Consider the following 15149-nt stretch of genomic DNA (forward strand, 5'->3'; position numbering starts at 1 on the left):
TTTCATCAATGTGTCAAAAGATATAGTACTAAAATCTTTATTGTCTCCCTTGATCGTAGGTCCTGGCATAGTTGTGCAGACTCAGGACAACTGAGCTTTGAAGGAATACGCAGATTTAAAGAGGAGTCCATAATTTGCTTTCTAATGATATGATATTTTCCTCAAAGAAGTTAATGAATTTATTACTGCTGATGTGAAATCCATCCTCTCTTGGGGAATGCTGCTATTTAGTTAGCTTTGCTACAGTATCAAAAATACATTTTTGATTGTTCTTATTTTCCACAATTAAGTTGGAAAAATAGGATGATCGAGCAGCAGTGAGGGCTCTTCGATACTGCACGGTACTGTCTTTCCAAGCTAGTCGGAAGACTTCCAGTTTGGTGTAGCGCCATTTCCGTTCCAATTTTCTGGAAGCTTGCTTCAGAGCTGGGGTATTTTCTGTATACCAGGAAGCTAGTTTCTTATGGCAAGTGCTTTTTGTTTTTATGTGTGTGACTGCATCTAGAATATTGCGCAAGGTTAAATTGAGTTCCTCAGTTAGGTGGTTAACTGTTTTTTGGTTCCTCAGTTAGGTGGTTAAATAACTTCTTCGGGATACGGGGCAGAATTTTCACTTTTGGATAAATAGCGTGCCCAATTTCAACTTCCTGCTTCTCATCCCCAGAATATAATATATGCATATCATTAGTAGATTTGGATAGAAAACACTCTGAAGTTTCTAAAACGATTTGAATCATGTCTGTGAGTATAACAGACCTTATGTAGCAGGCAAAACCCCGAGGACAAACCATTCAGATTTTTTTTTGAGGTCACTGTCTATTCAATGAGATTTCATTGGGAAACTAGATTTCTAAGGGACTTATTTGCAGATCCTACCGCTTCCACTGGATGTCACCAGTCTTTAGAAATTGGTTGAGGTTATTCCTTTGTGTAATGAAGAAGTACGGCCATCTTGAATGAGTGTCATTTGAAGTGTACTTTTTGAGAGAGGCGCATGACTCGAAAAGTAGCGTCAATTTGTTGTCTTCCTGTATTGAACACAGATAGTCCCGTCTTCAATTTGATCGAGTATTAACGTTTAAAAATACCTAAAGTTGTATTACAAAAGTAGTTTGAAATGTTTTGGCAAAGTTTACAGGTAACTTTTGAGATATTTTGTGGTGACATTGCGCAAATTGGAAGCTGTATTTTTCTGGATCAAACGCGCCAAATAAATGGACATTTTGTATATATATCAATGGAATTAATCGAACAAAAGGACCAATTGTGATGTTTATGGGACATATTGGATGTGCCAACAAAAGAAGCTTGTCAAAGGTAATGCATGATTTATATTTTATTTCTGCCTTTTTGAAATCTGACATGTTGGCTGGATTCACAACGAGTGCAGCTTTAATTTGGTATCTTACATGTGTGATTTAATGAAAGTTTGATTTTAATAGTATTTTTTTTATTTGGCGCTCTGCATTTTCCCTGGCTATTGGCCAAGTGGGACTTTCCCGCCTATCCCAGAGAGGTTTTAACTGATTTTTATACTCTGGCGTCCTTGGGTAGGCGGAGGGAGTCTGGAAGTGCATCTAGGAATCTTTGCGTTGTCCGAGAATTTATAGCATGAGTTTTGATTATCCTTGGTTTGGGTCTGAGCAGATTATTTGTTGCGATTGCAAATGGAATAAAATGGTGGTCCGATAGTCCAGGATATGTGGAAAAACATTAAGATCCAAAACATTTATTCCACAAAACTAGGTCCAGAGTATGACTGTGGCAGTGAGTAGTTCCGGAGACATGTTGGACAAAACCCACTGAGTCGATGATGGCTCCTTTTGGTGTGGGTCTGTGGAATTTTCCATGTGAATATTAAAGTCACCAAAAATGTGAATATTATCTGCCATGACTACAAGGTCCAATAGGAATTCAGAGAACTCAGTGAGGAATGCTGTATATGGCCCAGGAGGCCTGTAAACAGTAGCTGTCACGTTCGTCGTAAGAATGACTGGACCAAAGCTCAGCGTGAGTAGAGTTCCACATATTTATTGAGGTGAAACTTCAAACAACAAATAATAAATGAACATGCAGTTCATTGGCACTAGACAAAACAATATCCCACAACGCAGGTGGGAAAAGGACCACTCTAAGTATGATCCCCCAATTAGAGGCAACGATCATCAGCTGCCTCCAATTGGGAACCATACTCACACCAACATAGAAAATAAAGACTAGATAAACCCCTAGTCACGCCCTGACCTAAAACACCATAGAGAACCCCGAGGGCTCTCAATGGTCAGGGCGTGACAGTATATATAAAAAGTGATTGAGTAGGCTGCATAGATTTCATGACTAGAAGCTCAAAAGATGAAAACTTCAGTTTTTTTTTGTAAATTGAAATTTGCTATCATAAATGTTAGCAACACCTCCGCCATTGCGGGATGAGCGGGGGATATGGTGTAACCAGGAAGTGAGGCCTCATTTAACACAGTAAATTCATCAGGCTTAAGCCATGTTTCAGTCAGGCCAATCACATCAAGATTATGATCAGTGATTAGTTCATTGACTTTAACTGAGGGATCTAACATTAAGTAGCCCTATTTGGAGGTCCTGACGAACCATGTCCAGATAAAGCGTCCGGAGTGAAAAAGTTGAATGAAAAAAAAGTTGAGTGATGGAAAAACTAAAAATATAAATGTCAATTAAAAAACGTAAAGTTGGTAGGTAGCAAAGTAAGGTTAGCAACAACCACACAGCAACACGTCTACAAGTTGTGACCGGAATATGATGGTGGCAGCATCATGCTGTGGGGATGTTTTTCATCGGCAGGGACTGGGAAACTGGTCAGAATTGAAGGAATGATGGATGATGCTAAATACAGGGAAATTCATTGAGGGGAAACCTGTTTCAGTCTTCCAGAGATTGAGACTAGGTCGTAGGTTCACCTTCCAGCAGGACAATGACCCTAAGCATACTGCTAAAGCAACAATCGAGTGGTTTAAGGGGAAATATTTAAATGTCATGGAATGGCCTCGTCAAAGTCCAGACCTCAATCCAATTGATAATCTGTGGTATGACTTAAAGATTGCTGTGTACCAGTGGAACCCATCCAACTTGAAGGAGCTGGAGCAGTTTTGCCTTGAAGAATGGGCAAAAATCCCAGTGGCTATGTGCCAAGCTTATAGAGACATACACCAAGAGACCTGCAGCTGTAATTGCAGCAAAAGGTGGCTCTACAACGTACTGACTTTGTGTGTGTGTGTGTGTGTGGGGGGGATGAATAGTTATGCATGCTCAAGTTTTCAGCTTTTTTGTCTTATTTGTTTCACAATAAAGAATATTTTGCATCTTCAAAGTGGTAGGCATGTTGTGTAAATCAACTGATACAACCCCCCCAAAACAATCTATTTTAATTCCAGGTTGTAAGGCAACAAAACAGGAAAAATGCCAAGGGGGGGGGGATACTTTCTCAAGACACTGTAAGTAGTGGGATTCTGATGTCACTGAAGTTCTGCTGGTCTCCTTCAATACTCATCGCTAAGTGGTGGGATTCTGATGTCAGTGTACCATACTCTAACCACTCACATCTATCTACCTCTCTCTTGGTGTGTGTGTGTGTGTGTGTGTGTGTGTGTGTGTGCGTGCGTGCGTGCGTGCGTGCGTGCGTGCGTGCGCGTGTGCGTGTGTGTGTGTGCGTGCGTGCGTGCGCGTGCGTGTGCGTGTGCGTGTGTGTGTGTGTGCGTGCGTGCGTGTGCGTGTGCGTGCGTGTGCGTGTGCGTGTGTGTGTGTGTGTGTGTGTGTGTGTGTGTGTAAATGTGGAGGTTGCCGTAGCGTTGCATTGTACAGCAGCGGTGTTTACCTACTGTAAGTCCAGTTCACTGGAGTCTCTCTGGAGAGACTCTGAATCATAGAACACAAGTATGTTACATGGCAAGTCGGCAAGTATGTAACATGTATGTAACATGTATGTAACATGTATGTAACATGTATGTAACATGTATGTAACATGACAGAAATAGATGTTCATTCATGTTCCTCAAATGTAACATTTCGAGGTTGTTCCAAATGTCACATTTCCAAGTGTTTAAGGTTCAGTCATTAACTCTGAATGGTTAAGGTTAGACATTACCTCTAAATGGTTAAGGTTAGGCATTCACTCTGAATGGGTTAGGGTTTGGGATAGACTTAAAACAAAAACCTCAAACAAATATATATTGCTGGATTTGAACTTGCAACCTTTGGAACCAGAGGCAGATGCTTACACCCATCCACCATCCCCTTCTACAACTGAAACCTATTTAAAGGTAACAGCAGACCTCTAGTGGTGGGTTTCCACGTCATCTCCCGACATCCTCAGACATGGATGGAAGTCGAACACTGACTTGTATCACGCGTGACCTGGCTGCCAAAGCTGTTGTACTGAGGCATAATGGATGAATATGGTACCGTACAGTAGGGAGACAATAGAGTAAAGTTCCTCTCCCCTCCTCCGTTCTACACACACACTTACGAGGTCCTGGATGTAGAGCTGGTAGTCAAAGATTGGCACAGTCTTCAGGAAGTTCATAGGATCCTTAGAGGGGTCCACGGGGAACAGAGGGGTGTTCAGAGAAGCTACTGCTCTACAAACACACACAGACACACACACACACACAAGGTATTGGTTAAATTTTTTACCGTCTCAGGGAGTGTGTGTGTGTGTGTTAAGGTTTCCACATACTTAACGTGCGTAGATCTACCTACATGCATGTGTGCTCTTGGGTGGAGTCAGATGTTGGGGGGGTAACATAATAGCCTTGCCGGTCCATGTGTTCCTAAACCCCCCAATAGCAACATACACAAGGGGGCGATAGCAGAGGTTTTCTTGATGTAATTTTTAAACTTATTTTTATTATCCCCATTAGCTAACGCTAGCTAATCTTCCTGATGTCGTCCCACTTTTTATTTATTGGACCTTTAACCAGGCAAGTCAGTTAAGAACAAATTCTTATTTTATTGTATTAATGTGTGTGTGTTGTATTCATGTACTTTGTGTGTTTGTGTATGTGTGTGTGTGTGTGTGTGTGTGTGTGTGTGTGTGTGTGTGTGTTTGTGTATGTGTGTGTGTGTGTGTGTGTGTGTGTGTGTGTGTGTGTGTGTGTGTGTGTGTGTGTGTGTGTGTGTGTGTGTGTGTGTGTGTGGCCTTGTGTGCTCCTGGCCTGTACTGTGTCCTGGAGACCTACACAGATGAATACACTACTGAGTGGACAGCCAAGCACCTATCACAGAAGTTACTGAATAACACTGTCTATTACACTGCACATACTGACGGATCGTTTTGATACACTGAATGGACCAACAAGTGTACTACAGTACTAGAGTATACTGCATTGATGTACACTACCAGTCAAACATTTTAGAACACCTACTCATTCAAGGGTTTTTCTATATTTTAACTATGTCCTACATTGTAGAATAATAGTGAAGACATCAAAACTATGAAATAACACATATGGAATCATGTAGTAACCAAAAAATTGTTAAACAAATCAAAATATATTTTATATTTGAGATTCTTCAAATAGCCACCCTTTGCCTTGATGACAGCTTTGAACACTCTTGGCATTCTCTCAACCAGCTTCACCTGGAATGTTTTTCCAACAGTCTTGAAGGAGTTCCCACAGATGTGTGTGTCTACTGCTGTTTGGGTAAGCATGCTAGTTGTGTGGGGTTAGTCTCATGCTAGTTGTGTGGGGTTCGCCTCATGCTAGTTGTGTGGTTAGCCTCATGCTAGTTGTGTGAGGTTAGCCTCATGCCAGTTGTGTGGGTTTAGCCTCATGCTAGTTGTGTGGGGTTAGCCTCATGCTAGTTGTATGGGGTTAGTCTCATGCTAGTTGTGTGGGGTTAGCCTCATGCTAGTTGTGTGAGGTTAGACTCATCCTAGTTGTGTGGGGTTAGCCTCATGCTTTCCTCCTCTTTTCTCTCTCTCCTCCCATCAGTCCAGTGGTCCTCCAGCTAGAGCCCGAGCCCCTGCAGCACAGAGACATGCAGTACACACACATAGCCACACACCCATCCACACACAGACACATAGATGCACACGCACACAGACAGACTGTAGTGTGTATTTATATTTATTATGGATCCCCATTAGTTCCTGCCAAAGCAGCAGCTACTCTTCCTGGGGTTTATTATGGATCCCCATTAGTTCCTGCCAAGGCAGCAGCTACTCTTCCTGGGGTTTATTATGGATCCCGATTAGTTCCTGCCAAGGCAGCAGTTACTCTTCCTGGGGTTTATTATGGATCCCCCATTAGTTCCTGCCAAGGCAGTAGCTACTCTTCCTGGGGCTTATTATGGATCCCCATTAGTTCCTGCCAAGGCAGCAGCTACTCTTCCTGGGGTTTATTATGGATCCCCATTAGCTCCTGCCAAAGCAGCAGCTACTCTTCCTGGGGTTTATTATGGATCCCCATTAGTTCCTGCCAAGGCAGCAGTTACTCTTCCTGGGGTTTATTATGGATCCCCATTAGTTCCTGCCAAGGCAGCAGTTACTCTTCCTGGGGTTTATTATGGATCCCCATTAGTTCCTGCCAAGGCAGTAGCTACTCTTCCTGGGGTTTATTATGGATCCCCATTAGTTCCTGCCAATGCAGCAGCTACTCTTCCTGGGGTTTATTATGGATCCCCATTAGTTCCTGCCAATGCAGCAGCTACTCTTCCTGGGGTTTATTATGGATCCCCATTAGTTCCTGCCAATGCAGCAGCTACTCTTCCTGGGGTTTATTATGGATCCCCATTAGTTCCTGCCAAGGCAGCAGCTACTCTTCCTGGGGTTTATTATGGATCCCAATTAGTTCCTGCCAAGGCAGCAGCTACTCTTCCTGGGGTTTATTATGGATCCCAATTAGTTCCTGCCAAGGCAGCAGCTACTCTTCCTGGGGTTTATTATGGATCCCCATTAGTTCCTGCCAAGGCAGCAGCTACTCTTCCTGGGGTTTATTATGGATCCCCATTAGTTCCTGCCAAGGCAGCAGCTACTCTTCCTGGGGTCCGGCAAAATAAAGGCAGTTATACAATTTAAAAAGCATTACATTACATAACAGATTTCACAACATACTAAGTGTGTGTCCTCAGTTCCTTACTCAACTACCACATATCAACAACACAAAATCCATGTGTACGTGTGTGTATAGTGCGTATGTATTCATGTGTGTGTATGTTTGTGTCTGTGCCTGTGTTTGTGTTGCTTCACAGTCCCCGCTGTTCCATAAGGTGTTTTTTTGATCTGTTTTTGAAATATAATTCTACTATTTGCATCAGTTACCATTGTCCCTGTACCTAAGAAAGCAAAGGAAATTTACCTAAATGACAATCGCCCCGTTGCACTCACCTCTGTCATCATGAAGTGCTTTGAGAGACTAGTCAAGGATCATATCACCTCCACCTTACCTGCCACCTTAGACCATCTTCAGTTTGCATACCGCACCAATAGATCGTGCAACCACACTGCAAACTACCCTATTTATTTATTTTTTACCTTTATTTAACTAGGCAAGTCAGTTAAGAAGAAATTCTTATTTTCAATGACAGCCTAGGAACAGTGGGTTAACTGGTCTAGGAACAGTGGGTTAACTGGTCTAGGAACAGTGGGTTAACTGGTCTAGGAACAGTGGGTTAACTGCCTTGTTCAGGGGCAGAACAACAGATTTATACCTTGTCAGCTTGGGGGTTTGAACTTGCAACCTTGCGGTTACTATTCCAACGTTTTAACCACTAGGCTACCCTGCCAGATGGGACAGGGGCGGCATGCTGTTTATTGACTATAGCTCAGCATTCAACACCATATAGTACCCTCCAAGTTCATCATCAAACTCGAGGTCCTGGGTCTGAACCCCGCACTGTGTAACTGGGTCCTGGACTTCCTGACGGGTCTCCCCCAGGTGGTGAAGGTCGGAAACAACACCTCCTCTTCGCTGATCCTCAACACTGGGGCTGCACAAGGGTGCGTGCTCAGCCCCCTCCTGTACTCCCTGTTCACCCATGACTGCGTGGTCACGCAGGCCTCCAACTCAATCATCAAGTTTGCAGATGAAACAACAATAGTAGGCTTCATTACCCAAAACGATGAGACAGCCTACAGGGAGGAGGTGAGGGCTATCCTCTCACTCAAAATATCCTCTCACTCAACGTCAACAAAACTAAAGAGATTATCGTGGACTTCAGGAAACAGCAGAGGGGGCACCCCCCTATCCATTTCGATGGGACCACAGTGGTTAAGGTGGAAGGCTTCAAGTTCCTTGGCGTACACATCACTGACCATCTGAAATGGTCCACCCACACAGACAGTGTGGTGAAGAAGGCGTAACAGCGCCTGTTCAACCTCAGGAGGCTAAAGAAATTTGTCTTAAACACCTAAAACCCTCACAAACTTTTACAGATGCACAATTGAGAGCATCCTGTCGGGCTGTATCACCGCCTGGTATGGCAACTACACCGCCCACAACCGCAAAGCTCTCCAGAGGGTGGTGCGGTCTGCCCAATGCATCACCAGGGGCAAAGTTCCCACCCTCCTGGACACCTACGGCACCCGATGCCATAGGAAGGCCAAAAAGATCATCAAGGACAACAACCACCCGATGTCACAGGAAGGCCAAAAATATCATCAAGGACAACAACCACCCGAGCCACTGCCTGTTCACCCCGCTATCATCCAGAAGGCGGGTTCAGTATAGGTGCATCAAAGCTGGGACCGAGAGACTGAAAAACAGCCCTCTATCTCAAGGCCATCAGACTGCTAAACAGCCATCACAAGCACATCAGAGGTGGCTGCCTATAGACATAGATTAGGAATCACTGGCCACTTTAAAAATGTTTCCGTATCTAGCATTACTCATCTCATATGTATAAACTGCACTCCACACTGTTCTACGGTATCTTAGTCACTTTTTAAATTGTGTATACTTATTGCATCACCCATTTCATATGTATGTACTGTATGCTATTCTAAACTACACCACTGACTGTTAAACAGCCATCTCCAGCACATCAGAGACTGGCCACTGGCCACTTTAATAATGTAATAATTACTCACCTCATGTGTGTAAACTGTACTCTATACTATTCTACGGTATCTTAGTCACTTTATGGTATCTTAGTCACTTTATGGTATCTTAGTCACTTTACAGTATCTTAGTCACTTTATGGTATCTTAGTCACTTTACGGTATCTTAGTCACTTTACAGTATCTTAGTCACTTTATGGTATCTTGTTCACTTTACGGTATCTTAGTCACTTTACGGTATCTTAGTCACTTTACGGTATCTTGTTCACTTTACGGTATCTTAGTCACTTTACAGTATCTTAGTCACTTTACGGTATCTTAGTCACTTTACGGTATCTTAGTCACTTTACAGTATCTTAGTCACTTTATGGTATCTTAGTCACTTTACAGTATCTTAGTCACTTTATGATATCTTAGTCACTTTACAGTATCTTAGTCACTTTACAGTATCTTAGTCACTTTACAGTATCTTAGTCACTTTATGGTATCTTAGTCACTTTACAGTATCTTAGTCACTTTACGGTATCTTAGTCACTTTACGGTATCTTAGTCACTTTACAGTATCTTAGTCACTTTACAGTATCTTAGTCACTTTACGGTATCTTAGTCACTTTACAGTATCTTAGTCACTTTACGGTATCTTAGTCACTTTACGGTATCTTAGTCACTTTACAATATCTTAGTCACTTTACGGTATCTTAGTCACTTTATGGTATCTTAGTCACTTTACAGTATCTTAGTCACTTTATGGTATCTTAGTCACTTTACAGTATCTTAGTCACTTTATGGTATCTTAGTCACTTTACAGTATCTTAGTCACTTTATGGTATCTTAGTCACTTTACAGTATCTTAGTCACTTTACGGTATCTTAGTCACTTTACAGTATCTTAGTGACTTTATGGTATCTTGTTCACTTTATGGTATCTTGTTCACTTTACAGTATCTTAGTCACTTTATGGTATCTTGTTCACTTTACAGTATCTTAGTCACTTTATGGTATCTTGTTCACTTTACGGTATCTTAGTCACTTTACGGTATCTTAGTCACTTTATGGTATCTTGTTCACTTTACGGTATCTTAGTCACTTTACAGTATCTTAGTCACTTTATGGTATCTTGTTCACTTTATGGTATCTTAGTCACTTTACAGTATCTTAGTCACTTTATGGTATCTTGTTCACTTTACGGTATCTTAGTCACTTTACGGTATCTTAGTCACTTTAGTTGTGTGTAAATATTGCATCACCCATCTCATATGTATATACTGTATTCTATACTATGCCACTGTATCCTAGTTCAATGCCACTCTGACATATGTGTATAGATATCCTTAATCCATTCCTTACTTACAGTGCCTTGCGAAAGTATTCGGCCCCCTTGAACTTTGCGACCTTTTGCCACATTTCAGGCTTCAAACATAAAGATATAAAACTGTATTTTTTTGTGAAGAATCAACAACAAGTGGGACACAATCATGAAGTGGAACGACATTTATTGGATATTTCAAACTTTTTTAACAAATCAAAAACTGAAAAATTGGGCGTGCAAAATTATTCAGCCCCTTTACTTTCAGTGCAGCAAACTATCTCCAGAAGTTCAGTGAGGATCTCTGAATGATCCAATGTTGACCTAAATGACTAATGATGATAAATACAATCCACCTGTGTGTAATCAAGTCTCCGTATAAATGCACCTGCACTGTGATAGTCTCAGAGGTCCGTTAAAAGCGCAGAGAGCATCATGAAGAACAAGGAACACACCAGGCAGGTTCGAGATACTGTTGTGAAGAAGTTTAAAGCCGGATTTGGATACAAAAAGATTTCCCAAGCTTTAAACATCCCAAGGAGCACTGTGCAAGCGATAATATTGAAATGGAAGGTGTATCAGACCACTGCAAATCTACCAAGACCTGGCTGACTCTCTAAACTTTCAGCTCATACAAGGAGAAGACTGATCAGAGATGCAGCCAAGAGGCCCATGATCACTCTGGATGAACTGCAGAGATCTACAGCTGAGGTGGGAGACTCTGTCCATAGGACAACAATCAGTCGTATATTGCACAAATCTGGCCTTTATGGAAGAGTGGCAAGAAGAAAGCCATTTCTTAAAGATATCCATAAAAAGTGTTGTTTAAAGTTTGCCACAAGCCACCTGGGAGACACACCAAACATGTGGAAGAAGGTGCTCTGGTCAGATGAAACCAAAATGGAACTTTTTGGCAACAATGCAAAATGTTATGTTTGGCGTAAAAGCAACACAGCTCATCACCCTGAACACACCATCCCCACTGTCAAACATGGTGGTGGCAGCATCATGGTTTGGGCCTGCTTTTCTTCAGCAGGGACAGGGAAGATGGTTAAAATTGATGGGAAGATGGATGGAGCCAAATACAGGACCATTCTGGAAGAAAACCTGATGGAGTCTGCAAAAGACCTGAGACTGGGACGGAGATTTGTCTTCCAACAAGACAATGATCCAAAACATAAAGCAAAATCTACAATGGAATGGTTCAAAAATAAACATATCCAGGTGTTAGAATGGCCAAGTCAAAGTCCAGACCTGAATCCAATCGAGAATCTGTGGAAAGAACTGAAAACTGTTGTTCACAAATGCTCTCCATCCAACCTCACTGAGCTCGAGCTGTTTTGCAAGGAGGAATGGGAAACAATTTCAGTCTCTTGATGTGCAAAACTGATAGAGACATACCCCAAGCGACTTACAGCTGTAATCGCAGCAAAAGTATTAACTTAAGGGGGCTGAATAATTTTGCACGCCCAATTTTTCAGTTTTTGATTTGTTAAAAAAGTTTGAAATATCCAATAAATGTTGTTCCACTTCATGATTGTGTCCCACTTGATGTTGATTCTTCACAAAAAAATACAGTTTTATATCTTTATGTTTGAAGCCTGAAATGTGGCAAAAGGTCGCAAAGTTCAAAGGGGGCGAATACTTTCGCAAGGCACTGTATATTTACCTGTATTATGGGTATATGTTGTGAAACTGTTAGATATTACTGCACTGTCGGAGCTAGAAGCACAAGCATTTCGCTACACCCACAATAACATCTGCTAAACACGTATATGTGACCAATAAAATTTGATTTGATTTGGAATAGAGTTCCATGTAGTCATGGCTCTATGTAGTACTGTGGAATAGAGTTCCATGTTGTCATGGCTCTATGTAGTACTGTGGAATAGAGTTCCATGTAGTCATGGCTCTATGTAGTACTGTGGAATAGAGTTCCATGTAGTCATGGCTCTATGTAGTACTGTGGAATAGAGTTCCATGTAGTCATGGCTCTATGTAGTACTGTGGAATAGAGTTCCATGTTGTCATGGCTCTATGTAGTACTGTGGAATAGAGTTCCATGTAGTCATGGCTCTATGTAGTACTGTGGAATAGAGTTCCATGTTGTCATGGCTCTATGTAGTACTGTGGAATAGAGTTCCATGTAGTCATGGTTCTATGTAGTACTGTGTGCCTCCCATAGTCTGTTCTGGACTTGGGGACTGTGAAGAGACCTCGGGTGGCATGCCTTGTGGGGTATACATGGGTGTCCGAGCTGTGGGGATTCAACATGTCAATACCCCTCATAAATACAAGCTGTGCTGTTTTCTAACAGTAGCATGGCTGCTGTGTAGCCAGTGAGGGCATGTTTGTGTGGGTTGGCTAGAATATTTTATCCTCTAGAAAGACATTTCTCTGTCTTTGACTGATATTGCCGTGTGTTTGTGTGCATGTGTCTGGCTGTCTGTCTGTCTGTCTGTCTGTGTGCGTGTGTCTGTGTGTGTCTGAGTCTCTGTGTGTGTGTTTTAGCAGTGAAGCCCTCCCTCTATCCAAGCATCTCTGCCTTCAAATCTGACAGCACAGGTGAGTGACCCCTCCGCTAAACCCTTCATCATCATCATCCTCTCCATTGGAACACACATACTCTGTGCAACTCTTCTCCAGGATGTTGTTGTAAAGGATAATGTGTTTTCAGTTAACTAACCTGCTAAAATAAGGGCTAAACCAGGGCTCTCCAACCCTGTTCCTGGAGAGATACCCTCCTGTAGGTTTACACCAGGACTCTCCAACCCTGTTCCTGGAGAGCTACCCTCCTGTAGGTTTAAACCAGGACTCTCCAACCCTGTTCCTGGAGAGCTACCCTCCTGTAGGTTTACACCAGGAATCTCCAACCCTGTTCCTGGAGAGCTACCCTCCTGTAGGTTTAAACCAGGGCTCTCCAACCCTGTTCCTGGAGAGCTACCCTCCTGTAGGTTTACACCAGAAATCTCCAACCCTGTTCTTAGAGAGCTACCCTCCTGTAGGTTTAAACCAGGGCTCTCCAACCCTGTTCCTGGAGAGCTACCCTCCTGTAGGTTTATACCAGGAATCTCCAACCCTGTTCCTGGAGAGCTACCCTCCTGTAGGTTTATACCAGGAATCTCCAGCCCTGTTCCTGGAGAGCTACCCTTCTGTAGGTTTAAACCAGGGCTCTCCAACCCTGTTCCTGGAGAGATACCCTCCTGTAGGTTTACACCAGGCCTCTCCAACCCTGTTCCTGGAGAGATACCCTCCTGTAGGTTTACACCAGGACTCTCCAACCCTGTTCTTAGAGAGCTACCCTCCTGTAGATTTACACCAGGACTGTTCCTGGAGAGCTACCTACTGTCATGTACGTTCTCGCACCAATCCCTACTCTAACACACCTGATTCTTAAGATTAACTGGTTGATTGGTTACAACTGGGATTGGAAGGAAAAGCTACAGGAGACGGATGGAGGAGACGGATGGTTGTAGTGATGCGTGTGAGTGGGGCATTCCCTCTGCGTGTCAGGCCTGTCCATTACTCCTGCTAATGGCTGGGGTAGTCTTGTGTTGGGCTGGGGTAGTCTTGTGTTGGGCTGGGGTAGTCTTGTGTTGGGGTGGTCTTGTCATGGGCTGGGGTAGTCTTGTGTTGGGCTGGGGTAGTCTTGTGTTGGGGTGGTCTGTGTTGGGCTGGGGTAGTCTTGTGTTGGGCTGGGGTAGTCTTGTGTTGGGCTGGGGTAGTCTTGTGTTGGGCTGGGGTAGTCTTGTGTTGGGGTGGTCTGTGTTGGGCTGGGGTAGTCTTGTGTTGGGCTGGGGTAGTCTTGTGTTGGGCTGGGGTAGTCTTGTCCTCTCATGGGGTAGTCTTGTGTTGGGCTGGGGTAGTCTTGTCATGGGCTGGGGTAGTCTTGTCCTGGGCTGGGGTAGTCTTGTCCTGGGCTGGGGTAGTCTTGTCCTGGGCTAGGGTGTTCTTGTCCTGGGCTGGGGTAGTCTTGTCCTGGGCTGGGGTAGTCTTGTCCTGGGCTGGGGTAGTCTTGTGTTAGGCTGGGTAGTCTTGTGTTGGGCTGGGGTAGTCTTGTCCTGGGCTGGGGTAGTCTTGTCCTGGGCTGGGGTAGTCTTGTGTTAGGCTGGGTAGTCTTGTGTTGGGCTGGGGTAGTCTTGTCATGGGCTGGGGTAGTCTTGTGTTAGGCTGGGTAGTCTTGTGTTGGGCTGGGGTAGTCTTGTCATGGGCTGAGGTAGTCTTGTCATGGGCTGGGGTAGTCTTGTCATGGGCTGAGGTAATCTTGTCGGTAAGGCAGCTGCTGCATCTCCACACACACAGACACACACATGTATCCCCCCCACACAAACACACACCTAGCCACACACACACACACACACACACACACACACACACACACACCTAGCCCCACACACACGTAGGAGTTTGATCATCTTTCAGTGGTTCGGTGACAAGAGGAATGCTTTCATTTACACAGTGGCTGACCACCGTGCCAAAATATACACCACTGTGTCGACACAGCAGGATATGAATGTAGTGTGCGTGTTCTCGCTGCAGGTGAAGTGTGAGGTGATTGTAGAGATTGTGTGTGCCTAGGTGATGTATTAAACTGTGACCTCATGCCCAGCCAAAATAAACATACTGACTTCCCAATGCACCTTGGGTAAGGAGACCAGCTAGCTACTATAATGGTAGCTGTGTGTGTGTGTGTGTGTGTGTGTGTGTGTGTGTGTGTGTGTGTGTGTGTGTGTGTGTGTGTGTGTGTGCAGAGCAAACTTCAAACGCAGTAGTCACACTTGTCTCTCTCTCTCTCCTTCTATCTGTCTCTCCATCT

At 43.6% G+C, this 15149-nt stretch overlaps 1 protein-coding gene across 1 annotated transcript in view; it reads right to left on the reverse strand.

Moving 5' to 3' along the window:
* The window catches only part of LOC121846987 (leucine-rich repeat extensin-like protein 5), a 26365-nt gene extending 18999 nt beyond the window's left edge, over positions 1 to 7366 (reverse strand). The window contains exons 1-2 of the mRNA XM_042326236.1: positions 7358 to 7366; positions 4496 to 4558 (exon numbers count right to left, since the gene is read on the reverse strand). Coding sequence (XP_042182170.1) covers positions 4496 to 4558; positions 7358 to 7366 — 72 coding nt within the window. The remainder of the gene's footprint in view (positions 1 to 4495; positions 4559 to 7357) is intronic.
* Positions 7367 to 15149: the final 7783 nt, after the last annotated feature.

Source organism: Oncorhynchus tshawytscha, linkage group LG08, assembly GCF_018296145.1.
Source record: "Oncorhynchus tshawytscha isolate Ot180627B linkage group LG08, Otsh_v2.0, whole genome shotgun sequence".
Taxonomy (NCBI): domain Eukaryota; kingdom Metazoa; phylum Chordata; class Actinopteri; order Salmoniformes; family Salmonidae; genus Oncorhynchus; species Oncorhynchus tshawytscha.